Source organism: Gigantopelta aegis, chromosome 1, assembly GCF_016097555.1.
Source record: "Gigantopelta aegis isolate Gae_Host chromosome 1, Gae_host_genome, whole genome shotgun sequence".
NCBI lineage: Eukaryota > Metazoa > Mollusca > Gastropoda > Neomphalida > Peltospiridae > Gigantopelta > Gigantopelta aegis.
In genome coordinates this window covers 21,782,572-21,799,251 of record NC_054699.1, presented here as the reverse complement: position 1 = coordinate 21,799,251, position 16,680 = coordinate 21,782,572, and the positions used below count along the sequence as shown (strand labels likewise).

The 16,680-nt window shown below is 35.5% G+C and overlaps 1 protein-coding gene across 11 annotated transcripts in view; it reads right to left on the bottom strand.

Moving 5' to 3' along the window:
* The window catches only part of LOC121372108 (disks large homolog 2-like), a 278,624-nt gene that overhangs the window by 226,959 nt on the left and 34,985 nt on the right, over window positions 1-16,680 (bottom strand). For 10 of the 11 annotated variants that reach the window (XM_041498440.1, XM_041498431.1, XM_041498374.1 and 7 more), the window contains exons 3-5: window positions 8,898-9,025; window positions 6,362-6,520; window positions 2,316-2,342 (exon numbers count right to left, since the gene is read on the bottom strand). In XM_041498440.1, coding sequence (XP_041354374.1) covers window positions 2,316-2,342; window positions 6,362-6,520; window positions 8,898-9,025 — 314 coding nt within the window. The remainder of the gene's footprint in view (window positions 1-2,315; window positions 2,343-6,361; window positions 6,521-8,897; window positions 9,026-16,680) is intronic. The other variant, XM_041498416.1, reaches the window with a different exon arrangement.

Genomic DNA, 16,680 nt, shown 5'->3' with positions numbered 1-16,680 from the left:
TATTTATGCATAACCATGTTTCTTTGTTTAATGAATTTCAAAATAAAATTAAACATTACATGATTCATTAATGTAAAATTTCAAACAATGAAATAAAAATATTTTATTTAAAAAAAAAAAAAAAAAAAAAAAAAAAATTAAATGCATAAAATTATTAATATTAATTCAGTTGTTTTTTGCACTGCTTTTTAGATAACATACCAAGCAAAATATCATTTAGCACTGTACAAAATTTGGGGCGAACTGCAAATAGGTTATGCAAGCACGATTCCATCTGACCCACTTGCGAACAAAAATATTTTTGCAGCCCTGTACCAAAGCTCATTGTTAATATACAAACTACAAGAACTGTAAAAGATGAATACTATTAATATACTGTGTTAGTACCGAAACACATTGTTAAAATACCAACTACCGTATATTGCCATGTATTAGCCAACTTCTTATAGTCGGGCAGAATAAAGGTTACACCTTGAACTAGGGTACATACGATGTTTTATGATGCTTTTAAGTCATTTAGGGTGTCCTGATTCAGAAACTGCATGATGACAACTTGTCATCACTGAGCAATGTTTTTTACGGTAATTTTAAAAGCACCACCCCAGGCTGAAAAAATACTGGGGTTTTTTGTTAGACCCATTGCGTTATTAGGCCGTGTGTATAAGTCGAAGACATCTTTTGTCCAACTGTACCTTGTATTGATTTTAATAATACTGTCAACAAATAGACTTGTGTTTTTCTTTTTCATTATATTATTTTCCCTTTAATTATTACACACACGGTAATTGTAATCACAATGCTAACGTCTTCCATGTCGTGCAAAAATAATTTAGCACCGATAAATCAAAACAGGAAAATAAACAATTCAAGCTGCAACAACATATCACTGAACACAAGTCATTAAATTAAACTCATTAATCCCAGGTCCCCCCCCCCCGAAACAAAAACAATTCTGTGGTCCTTGCCTGTTGTTTACTGTCATATGATATGGTCATGTGACAATTGTGGGAGTAATTATTGTCATGAAATTCATGTGGGTTTTTTCCAGTCGGTAATGTTAATAATTTATTTATGGCATTACGTTACAGTTTGATGCAACTTCCCAACAATACAATGATATTAGAAATATAATACTTGTTTGAAGAAAAAACACTGTTTTGGAACTTAAATTTGCAATATTAAAAAGAGTTTGTTTGTTTTGTTTAACGACACCACTAGAGTTGCAATATGAAAGACGTCCTGTCATACAAAGATGGCAGATGGTTGGAAAGAACACATTTTTACCATCGAAATGACAATAAAACAAGTAATTTTTATTATTATTCATCAAACTTATAATACATTCAAGAACAAAAAAGTACATAATATTGCATGATAGGGGTATTTTATGTATACTGTGCACAAATTATTGTTACATATGCTGTGAAAGGCTTTAAGGGTCTGATCAAAATTTATAAGTTGCAGTCGCGAGTGTTTTCGATCAGGATTCTATGAACTAATTTGCTGCCTCCGTGTATGGACCGACTCTCTTCTTTCGGAAAGTATTTCTAGACTTCAAAAGTTGACTAATACACGGCAATATATGGTATCTGTGTATGAACCGTAAAAGATGGCTATTATTAACATAGCACACTGTTAGAAAACAGAACTGTAAAAGTTAACTAACTGTATTAATACAGCGCTGGAAAACTGGCTACAGCAATCAGCAGTGCTGCCGCAAAATGCTTCTGCTAATTTGTTTGGCAACAGCATTTTTAATAATTATTGGGCATTTGCATTGGTTATTATATGCATGAAATTGCCATCGCAAGATGATGAATTTCAAAGGCTGTTAATAATAGCACATTATTAGAATTAAAGGGACATTCCTGAGTTTGCTGCAATTTTTAAGATGTTATCGACTAACAAAGATTTTTCACGATTGTAATTACATATCAAATATATTTTTCTGCATAAAATATTAGTGGCTGTATGTTAAACGTGTTTCTGATTGTTCTAATATTTGTACGAGGTTAAATTTCATTTTATTTCCTAAAATATGGTTTTTTCGTACGTACGAAATTATTTGAAGACAAAATCTAGTTTGGGTTTCTTAGAAATATTAAGACCAGAAACACATTGAATATACAGACACTGATATTCTAAAAAAAAAAAAAAAATTAATATGTAAGTTTAATCGTAGAAATATTTTATTAGTCGGAAACATCTTACAATGCAGCAAACTCGGGAATGTCCCTTTAAGTATATTATTATCTACAGTTAACAGATCTGAAAGAGATAAGCTGAAATTCATATAAACTGGAATTAAATCTCACCTCCGAAGGCACTTTAGAATTTGTTTTCTGTAAAGTTAAAAGTAGGGGCAAGGTGTAAAATTTATTTCAGGGCTAGAAATGAAAAAAACAATCTACATGCACCAGGTGCATGCTGAAAAAAAAGTTACATGCACCATTAAAATTCTGCATGCATCAAAAATAAGGTAAATCGCAATTATTCGGCAATACCTATATTTATTTATTAACAGTACCAGAACGTTATACAACTGTGTTTATTACTGATTCTTGATCACCCAACATAAACACCTTACAGAAATCTATAACAGGCCTATTACAAAAACGTAAGAATATTTGTGTTTTGTATTAAGCAAGTTATCAACTTTTTTAACTTGATAAGATCTGTTGGTATAATATAAATTAGCCTACGGAATTCAACGAGAAGTTGCGATTGAAATAATCACTGGCTGACTTCAAGTCAACTACGCAAGTAACGCACCTGCACGTTCGCAATCATTTGATCAAGTGCCCATATCTGAGGTCGAAAATGTTCAAGGCAGTTACGGTACTTTGTATTGATCACAGATCTGTCGGAGTTCAATTTGTCAGTGACGACAACAACTGTGTTATGCGCAAGGATACCCCAAAGTCGGTCTCGACCACCTTCCCTAATACCTTTCACGGATATAACCGAGATATTGCTGGCAATTTTCGCAAATATATTTCACGGAAATAACCCAAAGGGCGCCATTGTTGTAAGTAGGATTATGGGATACAAAATGGATGCGCCCATAAGATAAAAGTTATCGTTTTCATGTGGCGAACAGATTACGAAATGCATACGCAACAACTTGAGTCTGAATCTGGTAGACAACAGGATACTAGTATACGCAATACACAGTACTTGAAAAATATTAGCATGCACCGTGTGCACCCAGTTTTAAAAGTTACATGCACACGTAAAAATCAGCATGCACCGGTGCATGTACTAACACTGCATTTCGAGCCCTGTATTTATTACCCATATGGTTAAAAATATCTTGGTACATATAAAAGTGATACCTCCCACTAAGTGGGACGTAACAGTTTTGACATCACGCGATGACGTCATCAATTGGCACACTACAACCTCACACTGTAAGTTACATGAACGTCTTCCAAACGAGTTTGAGTGATATAAATTAAGACTGATTATGGGTAATAAGTAAGATATTAAACTCGCTACCATTTCGAATCATGTTTATGTCCCTTATGAAATAATTTTCAAATTATTTCACTTGGGACATAAACATGATACGAAATGGAAGCTTGTTTAATATCCTTTAATTATATACCTGCATCAGCTCATCAAAAAATGTGCTACAGCATATAAACAATATTCTTGGTGAATATGTTTAAGTTACCCCCCCCCCCCCGTAAACTGGGTTTAAAAGCAGGTGGGGGGGAGGGGGGGGCGTGCATTTTCCTGCTTCCTGTGGATCAGAAGTTTGTTTAAAAATATGCTGACTAATAATTTTAATGCAACCATATGCTCTAAATAAAAATATACAGTAGAATGTTGTTGGGTCGAACTCGGAAAGGTCGAATACACCACAACGCTCGAACCAAGAACAAAGTCCCGAGTTACAATTACACATTGTTGACCGAATGGTTAGGTCGAACTACCCGATGGGTCGAACACTTTCTCGAGCATCATCGATGGGTTTCAAGCTAACGAGAATCAACTGTATGTATTTTTAAATGATCCATAACTTATAAATTACCATAAATATACCTATTTGAAATACGTTTCTTCTTCCTGTCTTCATTAAAATAGGCAGTCACAATTTAAATGCAAAATACGAGCTATTAAATTCAAAACATGCTGATGTCAAAACAAAAAAAACCTAAAGAATTTTTAAAAAGAAATCACAATAATAAAAAGTGACCTCATACTTTGAGTTGGTACTGGGTATCAAAGAGTCAGCTTTCAAATTTTAACACTTAACCTAATTAACAGTAAACACTAATAGGCAAAAGTTTTAAAAGACTGAGGCATGGTAAAAATAACCAGTTCGCCGACATCTGAAGAGACTCAGCCTGAGTAACTTATTTTCTTTTGTAAGATTATTTATACAAATAATTATTAATGATTACTAACATGACCAGCTTTAGTGCTTAGCACTGTCACAAGTTTTCTTGATGTATTTATTACAGGAGGCTGTTGAAAGACATTGTTCTGAATTTGATGCCATTGCAGGGCATAAAATTAAAAAATTTCAGACAACCAATATGTCGTTCGTGTGGTTTTAGTGTTTGCAATCATGATTTTCTTCACTAGTTCAGATACAAATGAAAAGGTTAATGAACTTAATACGCAACGATATTCAAACAAGAATCTCAGATAAGCGATTCTAGTCGCTTTACTCCTATCATAAATATGGAAATATAATTTTTGTGTGCTAGGACTAACTTAAAAGCTACCAGGCAAATAAAAATTAGGTGTGTTTGTCCTAACCCGACTGACCCACGGAAATCGACCCGCATTAAAATCTTTTTAGACCTCTTGGGGAAGATTTTTGTTTTGTTTTGTTTTAAATATTTAACCAATTTAAATTTAGGCTTAAAACAATGCAGCTTTTGTACAAATGATCCGTCGTTTATGTTGATATTGGTTTTGCATAACCGACAGACGATTGACAGAATCTGTCGTGTCAAATTTTATGCCCTTCATTGTAAAATGTTTCTGACTAATAAAATGTTGTAATGATCAAAAGTATATTCTAAATACAGATTCTTGTTTAGAACATCAGTCTGTATACTTAATGTGTTTCTGATTGTTCTGAATCTTTATAAATAGCCCAAGTGGGACTTGGTCTTTCAATAATTGCATATGTAATATATATATACATGTATATATATATATATATATATATATATATATATCTATGTATCTATGTATGTATGTATGTATGTATATATACATATATATATATATGTATTAGGAAATTAAATTTATTCCTAATATGAGCCGTCACATGGGAAAACTTGGCAAATAGTCGTAATAACCTTGAAAAACTAATCTCGGGTATTAGCACTCTATCTTAATTACATCTTGTAAAGTACAACATCAATGATGTCACTTTTTCAACATCAAAGTAAGCAATGACAAAGTTAGAACAATGTTTACTTAGTTTCTTACATCATGCTAAGTTATAGGTTTTCACTTGCGACAGCTCATATATATATTTTTGTACATATAAAAGTATTGAGAGGTAAAATCCAGTCGATTAGTCAGAAACATGATATAATGGCAGCAAAATCGCGAGTCACTTTACATTTAACAAATTTATTTTTGATACCCAGTATCATCTCAATGTATGGAGTTACATTTTACAATTGTGAATTTTTTTTAAATGTCCTTCACAGGCCTTGGTGGTGTAATGGTTAAGCTATCAGTTTTAAGGCTGGTAGGTACTGGGTTCACATCCCGGTACCGGCTCTCAGCCAGAGTGAGTTTAACAACTTTGACTTCTCTATCACTAACAGCTAATCCACTGTCCAGAGCCACATTCAACAAAGCAATCTTATTAGCATTAAGATCACCTTAAGTGCACAACTACCGTATGCACTTAAGGTGATCTTAGTGCTAAGAGGACTTTGTGGAACGGGACCTGTGGCCTAATTCATTAAACTCTCGCAACTTTGTGATCTCGCAGTGCAATGCTAAAAGACTTGCAAAGAGGATGCTTTGTTGTCTAGCACAGCCTAAGAGAGCTTTGTGAATTAGGCCCCAGGACAATTGATTTTGTGCCCGGGACAGCATGCTTTAACCTTAACCAAAAAAAAGAAGTATAAATGAATGTCTTTCACTTGGAAAGCCACCCCACCCCACCACCAATCTTATCACACCCAATATATTATGGAAAGACAGGGCCCACAGTTTGGAAACTATCTTAACACTACTAAATAAAACCACTGTGAGCTATGACATCACTATGGCTCGTGGTGTAGTGACCATCATAGTTAATGATGGTTTTACGATTTCGTAGCGCTAAGATAGCTTAAAAAAATCCCTATCCAGGATATTAAAGACAATGAACGTTTACCGGTGGTGGCAGTTCGTCCTCGTGTGGTGTTACGGTTCGAGTCGTCATCACTGGGACTGGCGGCTCTGGAGGCGGACCACGCTGAGAATCTACAACACGCACTGTCTCTTCTGGGGGAGGAGGCAGTGGGGGCTCATCTTCAACCGGGGAGTTCATCTTCTGCAAAATAATACACAAACACGGTGAGTGGAACCAATCTAATGAAGGCAAACACCATTAAGAGCATGTAAAATGTTTCGATTAGAAAAAATAAATAAATAAAAAAATTATTTAACGACGCACTCAACACATTGTATTTACTTATTTTATTTTATTTATTTTACACAAATATTGAGAGAGGAAACCTGCTGTCGCCACTTCATGAGCTACTCTTTTCGATTAGCAGCAAGGGATCTTTTATATGCACCATCCCACAGACAGGGTAGAACATACCACAGCCTTTGATATACCAGTCGTGGTGCACTGGCTAGAGCGAGAAATAGCCCAATGAGTCCACCGACGGGGATCGATCCCCAGACTGACTGTGCATTGAGTGGGCTAACAATCTAACAACGGCAAACACCATTAAGATCATGTAAAATGTTTGGATTAGAGACCAAGGCTACGTTCAGCCAGACACAAGCAGAAAAATTTCCACTGGACTGGTTTATACACTTTACAGTAAACCAAATGGCTACGTCTGGAACCAATCAAATAGTTCACGAACGTTAGTGAAACGTTTGCTGGCAGAACTTGGGTTGGGCAAGAGATTTCAAAGCTATCTCAGTGCTACGATATTGTAAAACTGTCGTAAGCTATGATGTCACCACAATGCATGTCATAACCTACTAGGATTTTATGATATCATAGTGCTAAGATAAGATTAAAAACTGGGGGCCCAGGGTCTCGTTTCACAAAAGAATCATACCTTACTAACAAGACTACTTTTTTCAACAGATAGTCAAAACAATTACGAATATATCCAGATGATGACAAACAAATAGTGACGTTAAAATCGACACATGCGCATCAAAATGTTCTTGCATGGTAAGTAAATACAGGGGAAAAAAGAAGAAGAATGTTTTAATTAAAAATAATGCTTTGAAAGTTCAGTTGGAAATAGAGTACTAATTAAAATGTCATTCTCTAATACTCTCTCAATATCCCCACAACTTCTTTATCTCTCTCTCTCTCTCTCCTCTCTCTCTCTCTCTCTCTCTCTCTCTCTCTCTCTCCCCTTTCCGTCTTATAAATATCATAGAAAGCATTAACATATTTAAATAGCATATTTTGTTTAGATACTATTGTTTAAATATGTACTTTGTAAGGCAGTGACCACGGCTCCCCAACCTGTTCACTGCCTATGTTCTGGGGCCAATAAATCTTTTAAAAAAAACAACAACAAAAACAAAACAAATACAGGGCAAAATATTTCTGTTTGCGTGTCGGTTACACAACCTTTAAAATCATGATAACCGCCAATTGGTTACGTGGTGAACAATTACATTCTACAATTAAAAGTATCATATATCAGTAATGAAAGTGAAAATCAGTTTATGTTTTTAAATACATTTGAACCACCAATGTAGCACAGAACCGTAGTTCAAGTGTTTTAGGATTAGGTAGGCCAAACTCATCAGGTTACTATATTCATGTGACCGAACAATCGGTTACCTAAGTAAAAACTCACGTGAACTAACTTTTGGTTACCTAAGATTTTGAAATATTGTCCTCTGAAATACTGACTATTTCCAGTAAAAAACATAAAATAATATCAATCCTTGCCTTGGACTGTTTTATATTTTCAAAATACAGTGAAACCCCTCTAAACCGGACAGCCATGGATCAAGTAATATGTAACATTTTAAGGGATTTGCATTGACGCAAAATCCTTTGTTGTACTCTGCCATTTGTTTCTACTTGTATTCTTTTCATACTCGGTCTTATATGTCTCGTTTCTTAAATGTGTCTCCAACAGTTGATTTTCTACTAATGAACTTTTCACTTACAACATTTTAATGTTTGCTTGAGTATACTTTTGAAACTTTTAATGTTTCTTAAGTTGAATTTGGCAGTCAGGTAATTCTAGCCAAAAATACATTCAGAGCAACTAGTGGCGCCATAATGATTTATAACGGTCTGATCATCCAGTTTTCAGAGGAACAATTTACACTAAATAAACACTTTGGGACCGGTGTTCAGTTTAGAAAGGTTTCCGGTTTAGAGAGGTAAACTTTAGTGTTAAAAGATGCATAAATCATGGAACCATAAAAAATGTCCGGTTCTAAGACGATTCCAGTTTAGACAGTTTTTACTGTAGATGTACAGGGCTCTGAACTGGTTTATGTCTTAAACAAATGAATAGGAACTATACAGGATGATACTTCTCAAGTGATTGAATGGGGCTCTACAGGGTGACATATATTGCAAGCCAGCCATAGCTTCTCTATAAAGGTAATATATGTTAAGTAAATGAAGGGGGCTCTACAGGGAGCCAGCCACAGTTTCTCTACAGGGTGATATATATGTTAAGTAAGCTCTACAGGATGACACATACCTTGGGTTGGTTGTTACTGATTGCCGGGTCATGTTCCCACTTGCGAGCCAGCCACAGTGTTTCTAGTGTCTTCTCCTGTGTAGACTTTGTGTCATCAAGAAGCGTCAACTCGTAAAACTCCTGGATTTCTGCAATAATAAAATAATGGTGAAAATTACTGCTATAAAAAAACAACAAAAAAAAAGGACAAAAAACCAGGAAATTAATTGAATATTTGCTTAATGACATTGATACCTCAGCACATTTTAAACTATGGTAATATGGAGACAGAGAGAGAGAGAGAGAGAGAGAGAGAGAGAGAGAGAGAGAGAGAGAGAGAGAGAGAGAGAGAGAGAGACAAAGGCAAAACAGTACATACAATGCCTTTAAAGTATCAAACAAGGAACACTGGTTGGGATAAAAAAAGAAAAAAGAAAAGCTGAGTCTACTGTGGGTGATCAAGCCTATGACCAACCACACCTGAGGCAAGCTTTCTACCATTACATCCCCACAGACAGGACACCACCACCACCACACGTCTATAAAAGAAGCTACTTGTCTGACCCTTGAAACCAGTGACCCCGTCAATGATTCGACTATCTGACGATGGAACTCGCAATTAATTCTGTCCTCTGGTAATAATTATCAGCACCACAAAGGACACTATCGTTCCGCCAATATACGTGATTACTTCGGGCAGATAGAAGCATCTATCATTTCTCATGCAATCTACTTAACAAGGTGCTGGATGGAAGGGGGAACCGGTCATTTTATAGATCTAATGATAGGCGGAAGAACTGCATGAAGATTAAAAAACAGTAGGGAATAGTCTTTATCGTGAAGAAAAGAAAACGATTACTTTTTTGACATCTCAGCACATTTTAGTGTCTAACGTATGATTATTTTTAACACTTGGTTAACTCTGAGAGAGAGAGAGAGAGAGAGAGAGAGAGAGAGAGAGAGAGAGAGAGAGAGAGAGAGAGAGAGAGAGAGAGAGAGAGAGGGAGAGAGACAAAGATGATGGGAAGAAGGGAGAGAAAGATAGAAAGATAGTGTGTGTATACATGTGTGTGTACACACGTGTGTGTGTATGTGCGTGCTGATCCACTACTGTTTGATATGCTACTAAAAAGTCGCAAAGGGATCTTTCCCGTAGACATGCCATGACTTTTGATGTACCAGTCATAGAGCTCTCATGGTGACAGCGGGAAAAACAACAAAGAAACAAAGAAGAAGAAGAAAAAAAGAAGTCTGTCGAGCATGATTGATCCTGCAACCCACTGTTCCTCAAGCGGGCACTTTACCACAACCTGCTCCATTACCATAAAGGATGATCACCATTAATGTCACTGCTTGCATACACATTGTGGTGTGAAACCAGCGACATACTTCAGTCAAACATATTGATTTTGTTAAGCCCCCTTTCTCCTCGGTGCTGCCATATCCAGGCAACTTCAGCACATATAGGCCGACTGTTTGAGAAAGATTTCCTACACAGCTAAACCAGTATCAACATTGGTAATGTGGATGGTGCCAAAACAAACCTAACTGACCAACATCCAGTTGCAATTCATGTGACTGTCACAGCATGATCGCAGACACAAATATCTAGTGCACAATTATTTTGTGACTATCTAACTACGAGTACCCGGTATATAATTCCCTAACTAACATATATAACAATCACATTAAAATGTGACTCCCTAACTAGCGTGGTTAGCCATCGGTCTACAGGCTGGTAGGTACTGGGTTCGGATCCCAGTCGAGGCATGGGATTTTTAATCCAGATACTGACTCCAAACTTTGAGTGAGTGCTCCGCAAAGCTCAATGGGTAGGTGTAAACCACTTGCACCGACCAGTGATCCATAATTGGTTCAACAAAGGCCATGGTTTGTGCTATCCTGCCTGTGGGAAGTGCAAATAAAAGATCCCTCGCTGCCTGTCGTAAAAAAAGTAGCCTATGTGGCGACAGTGGGTTTCCTCTAAAAAACAGTGTCAGAATGTCCATATGTTTGACGTCCAATAGCCGATGATAAGATAAAAAAATCAATGTGCTCTAGTGGTGTCGTTAAATAAAACAAACTTTACTTTTTTCCCAAACTAAATAACTGACTATTTAATATAACATATATCTTCACTTGGAAGTCGATCTCGGTGACAAGTCAAGTCCCTAATGGCAAACCCTGAAAACATAATTTTTTAATTGAAAAACAAGTTATAAATATTGAAGTATTTCTTATTTTCAGCACATGAGAACCATAAATGGCTCATACACATGTATGTATATTTGAGTAAAAGAAAATTATTTTACAAATTTTATAAAATTTTATACATCTGGGTATAAATACAGGTATATAATACAACTTGTAACATCATCCCCAAGTTGAAACCCCAAGTTATAAAATAATGTCTTGGTTAAACATTTTTTTACTTATAAGCGAAGATATACAGTACAGTAAAAGACAATAATTTTAAGATGCGACTCCCTCACTAGATAACTAACCATTATACATTAAATGACAATCATGTTAATATGTGACTCCCTAACTATATAACTGACCAGCATACAATTCTGTAAATTTATAACTCACCTACATACCATAGACAATCATGTTAAGGAAGGAAGGAAATGTTTTATTTAACGACACACTTAACACATTTTATTTACAGTTATATGGCATCAGACATATAGTTACGGACACAGATACTGAGGGACGAAACCTGCTGTCGCTAATTAATTAATGGACTACTCTTTCCGATTAGCAGTAAGCGATCTTTTATATGCACCATCCCACATACAGGATAGCACATACCACAGCCTTTGTTATACCAGTTGTGGAGCACTGGCTTGAATAAGAAATAGCCCAATGGGCTCACCAACAGGGATTGTATCATGTTAACCTTCTGAGTACTGCAGGCGAGATATCTCGTCCGACGTCACATCAGCCGACATACTGAATACTGTATACAGTGCATTCCCCAATTCATATTTCCCGCCGTTTTGCACACGACACTCACCGGAACGGAAATATAATAAAAAGGAAAATATTTCTTTTCAAAATAGTGACTTTTGTTTTGATTTTTTCAAATGAAAATACCTTCAAATTTTGAGTTCAAAAAGTGGTTTTCGGCAAGTATTTTCGCTTGACAACAATGGCAGCACGTCGCGGTCATTTTCAGGGATCGATAGCTGATTGTGACAGCTAATTTGATAATAAATTTGATCATTTTACCAACAACGAAAATCACCAAATATTTCAATATGAATCGTAGTTTGGGTTTTAAAAACAATTCTGGTCAGAAAACTAGTTATTGGGAATAATAGACATAAATACTAGACAGCTGGCCACAAATGCCCGTAAGTAAACAAAACTTTTTAATTTTTTTGCCTAATTTTAATCACCATTAACTGATCTAAAAATAAGAAAAATGACAAAAACCCACAAAAATAATACTTACCGATTCATATATGAACTTTATTTCATGTATTTATAAAACATTTAAGTGAATATATGTCAGTAAAAATTATAAACTTGTACCCACTCAACGTGGTTTTTGTTAAAAATTAATCCAGTAGTCTAAAGGTTAAGGTGTGACTTATAAATGGATAACTTGCCATCATCATATAGTAGACATGTCATGCAACTCTCAATATGGTATACATACATGTATATACTGATCAGAGATGGGTTAATCGTAATCAGTAATCGTAATCGTTTACATATTTTCATGTAATCGCAATCGTAATCGATTACATTGTTTGAGAATGTCATGTAATCACAATCGTAATCAATTACTGGGATCAGCGATTACTTTCATGATTACTCATAATTATTTACTAAACTTAGATGTGTTTAGCATCAACTCCAGTAACAGTGCCTATAGTTAGAAGCAGTACTGGTCAGTCAGTAGAACTGATCTTCCATTCTCTACTACTCTCATAGCAGAACTATTATTTGCCTTAAGAAACGAGTGATTAAAACGTCTGGATTATCAAATGAATGTTACCCAGGGGATGAAGACACACATTCACATAATGGTATCTATCGTGTTTAAGTAATCGCCCCATCTATGATACTGATGAAAAGAAATAAAGGAACACGTGAGTAGTAACATCAAATGTGGACTACAACTAAAATCCTTGTGCACAAGTATCAGGAAATTAACCGTGTTACTGGATGTCAACACCACAGTACTGACATGCAGTGCCACAATATATATCTCATATCTACTCCAGTAGTGAATTATATTTGGTCTCAAATACCATGTGTTCCCTTATTTCTTTTCATCAGTATATTTCTGACAATTATATACTAACAATTATATACTCACAACTATCTCTTTGCTTGTATAATAATAACTGATGTCACAAATTCTTTGCATCATTGGAACCTCAATGGATCAACAATTGTCTTTGATTGAGGACACACCCACCGTTTAAAAGGCCACTTGTCTATAAGAGATGCAGATGATTCGCCCTCTGGACATTTCGTCCACTAAAAATTTGTCCACTGTTGAACTCGAGATGATTCGTCCACAACCAAAAATTGTTCTTGGACAATTCGTCCACTACAATTTTTATAGAATTTAGAACTTGGCTGGAACTTGGTAGTAGAATGGAGATAATATCATTCTTTATTGGTTGGTTACTTTAAATGACGTCATGTTTTAATATTTTTTACATAAATGACAAAATTTTAGTTTAGTTACTAGCTTTGTTTTCTAAATATTATGTCAGAATTATAGGTGTGATTGAAGAGCAATTTGAATAACAACGTATCAATAAAGTACTATAATGGACACAGACAGACAATAACAAGCTGATAGTGCCAGTGCCACTAAAATTTAGTTTGTTTCATATACTAGTAGTTTACCACAAAATGAAAATAATTAACCATTTCAATAGCTAAGAAACAACATTTCAGATTTATTGGTCTAATTTTGTAATTGAGTGGACGAATTGTCCGAGGTGGGTTGACAAATTGTATGGTGGACAAATCGTCTGTGGCCGAAATGTCCAGAGGACAAACCATCTGGAAAGCGTCTATAACATCCCAAAAAGACATTAATCTTTCTTTTACAAACTATAATCTGATCCAAAAAAAACTTCTTTTTTTTTATGTTGTGGAATGTAGAAACAATTTAACAGCCTATAGTTCTTTTGTTGGGCTGACTACAAGAAGATGAATAGCTATCGAAGAGGAGAACAATACATTATAGATTGAACATCATTCAGGGTTTTTTTGTTTTCTTTTCAAACTAATGGATCTATTGTGAATGCATAACACTATGGTGTAGGGGGGTTGGGGGTACTGGGGGGGGGAGGTCACGTGACTATAAATTAAGTAAATACGCTGTGACCCATGCAGATCCTGCTTCGGTAATCCTTTCTAGATGTGCACAATGGGAGCTATTGATTAACTCGGGACACCAGAAACAGAGCCGTGTTGCACTGTAGAATTGTGTTTGTAGAGCCTGATGGCAATTTCCTGTTTAAACAATGCCGCCGACATGCACAGTTTACACGAATACCAACTGGTTTAATAACATTTACAAACTGTTACATTGTACAGGTATTTATCCAGCACAACACTCCAATCCAACGAATGGTGATCTTCTGAAGCTGAACCAGTGAAGGCTATACACAACTCTTTGGCAGACCTGTCAACCCTCCCGGATTCCGCGGGAGTCTCCCGGTATTTGATCAAATCTCCTTTCACCTGTGCGGGAGACAGTTTCTCCTGTTAAATGACATTTTTGTAAGCATAAAAAAAAAAATCGATCCTCTTTTGTCAAAATAACATAAGGGAAGTTACTCTACCTTTTTTTTCTCATTCGGAAAATGTCGACTACTTTTGGTTTCTGAGAATGTAACAGGCCGAATTGTCCTGACTGTTTAACCTTTGCCGAAGTGAGAATTGTGGGATAGCCTATTTATATTGTTAAAAAAAACACATGGCGTTTATAAAATGACGTATTATTATAATGTTTGTTGTCATCGTAATGGCTACGAAGCGTGTTGCCGCTAATTCAACAGGCTGTGTATTGACATTCAGTGTTGCATAAAAACAACAACTATCCAATTTAGTTCTAATAACACCTCTGAATTGTAAAATGTCTTCCCACTGGATTACATAATGCAACTATGACGAATCTGAACTGCCAGACTCCCGAGTTGACAGCGATACACACGATGCATGTTAAAATCACATGTCACAGCAAGACAACGAAAAGACCAATTAGCTGTATAAACATACTTGTGTCAGTTAATTTTGTATGTTTGTGCAGTAAAATGTTGGTTATAAGGGTACTCTTCAAGAAATTATTTTTGTACAATTAAAAAATTTTGTGTTTGACATCGACATAAAGTTACTCACGGAAATGGGTATAATTCCGGTATATTTCATACGATGTCCGTAATGAGGTTTTACTTATGATTAATAAAAATACAATGTTTATTGCATCATTATAATGATTTTAAATAAGTACCACGCCACCGTTCCTCATTATAGTAAAAACTGAATATTAATTTATAAGATTTATATAAATTTGTCTTTGGTACTTAGGTACACTAACCACAAATGATAATGTAACGCAACCTGTAAGGCTGTAAATGTAATACCGTAAATGTACTAATTAATTTTTTTATTTCTTGTTCATGTTCTTAACATTTTTGGATAAAATATTATTTTTTTAAATATGTATTAAATCATAATAATATTTAAACTTTAAAAAAAAAAAAAAAAAATGTTTTTTTTTTTTTTTAATGCCAAGATCTAAGGTTAAGAAGTATATATGACATTATATAGTATTCATATAATTTATTGTAATAATGTTTTTTTTAAATCTTGCAATTTTGGGTTAAATTGTGTGAATTTAAGAAATCTCCTGCTTTTTGACAAAATCTCCTGCTTTTTCAACACACACCTCCTGCTTTCTCTTGACTAAAGGTTGACAGGTCTGCTCTTTGGTGGATAGGGTCTGCTCTTTGGTGGATAGGGTTACATGACTCTTTGGTGGATAGGGCGGGACGTAGCCCAGTGGTAAAGCGCTCGCTTGATGCGCGGTCGGTCTGGGATCGATCACCTGTCAGTGGGCTCATTGGGCCACTTCTTGATCTAGCCAGTGCACCACGACTGGTACATCAAAGGCCGTGGTATGTGCTATCCTGTCTATGGGATGGTGCATATAAAAAGATCCCTTGCTGCTAATCAAAAAGAGTAGCCCATGAAGTGGCGACAGCGGGTTTCATCCCTCAATATGTGTGTGGTCCTTAACCATATGTCTGACGCCATATCACCATAAATAAAATGTGTTGAGTGCATCATTAAATGAACCATTTCCTTCCTTTGGTGGATCCATACGTGTGTATATATTTATATGCATGTAACTCGGTGGAAAAATTGGTAAATTGCCATGAAAGTTAAACTTGATCTGTTATGGCATTGCAAAAAAAAAAATCTTGAAGTCTTTTTTTTTTAATATCTAACTCTAACTCTGTGGAGAATGGGCATATTGACATGAAGTTCAAACTTGGTCTGTAACAGGGAACCTCTTATTAAAGGTAGGCTGAAAATTAAACAGAACATTAATTCTTTGATTTCAACTTTGCAATTTAAACACTATTATTTCTGTTTGTATTTAACAGCTGTGATTGGTTAACAGGAGACAATACTTCTGCAGGCTAGCAATTTTTTCAGCATCATTTATGGCTTGGTGGGTGTTCTGTAGCCCACCTGGTTGGCATTTTAGGTGGGCTGTGATGTACGTGAGCAATAGCCCACCTTAAAACTCAGACCTGAA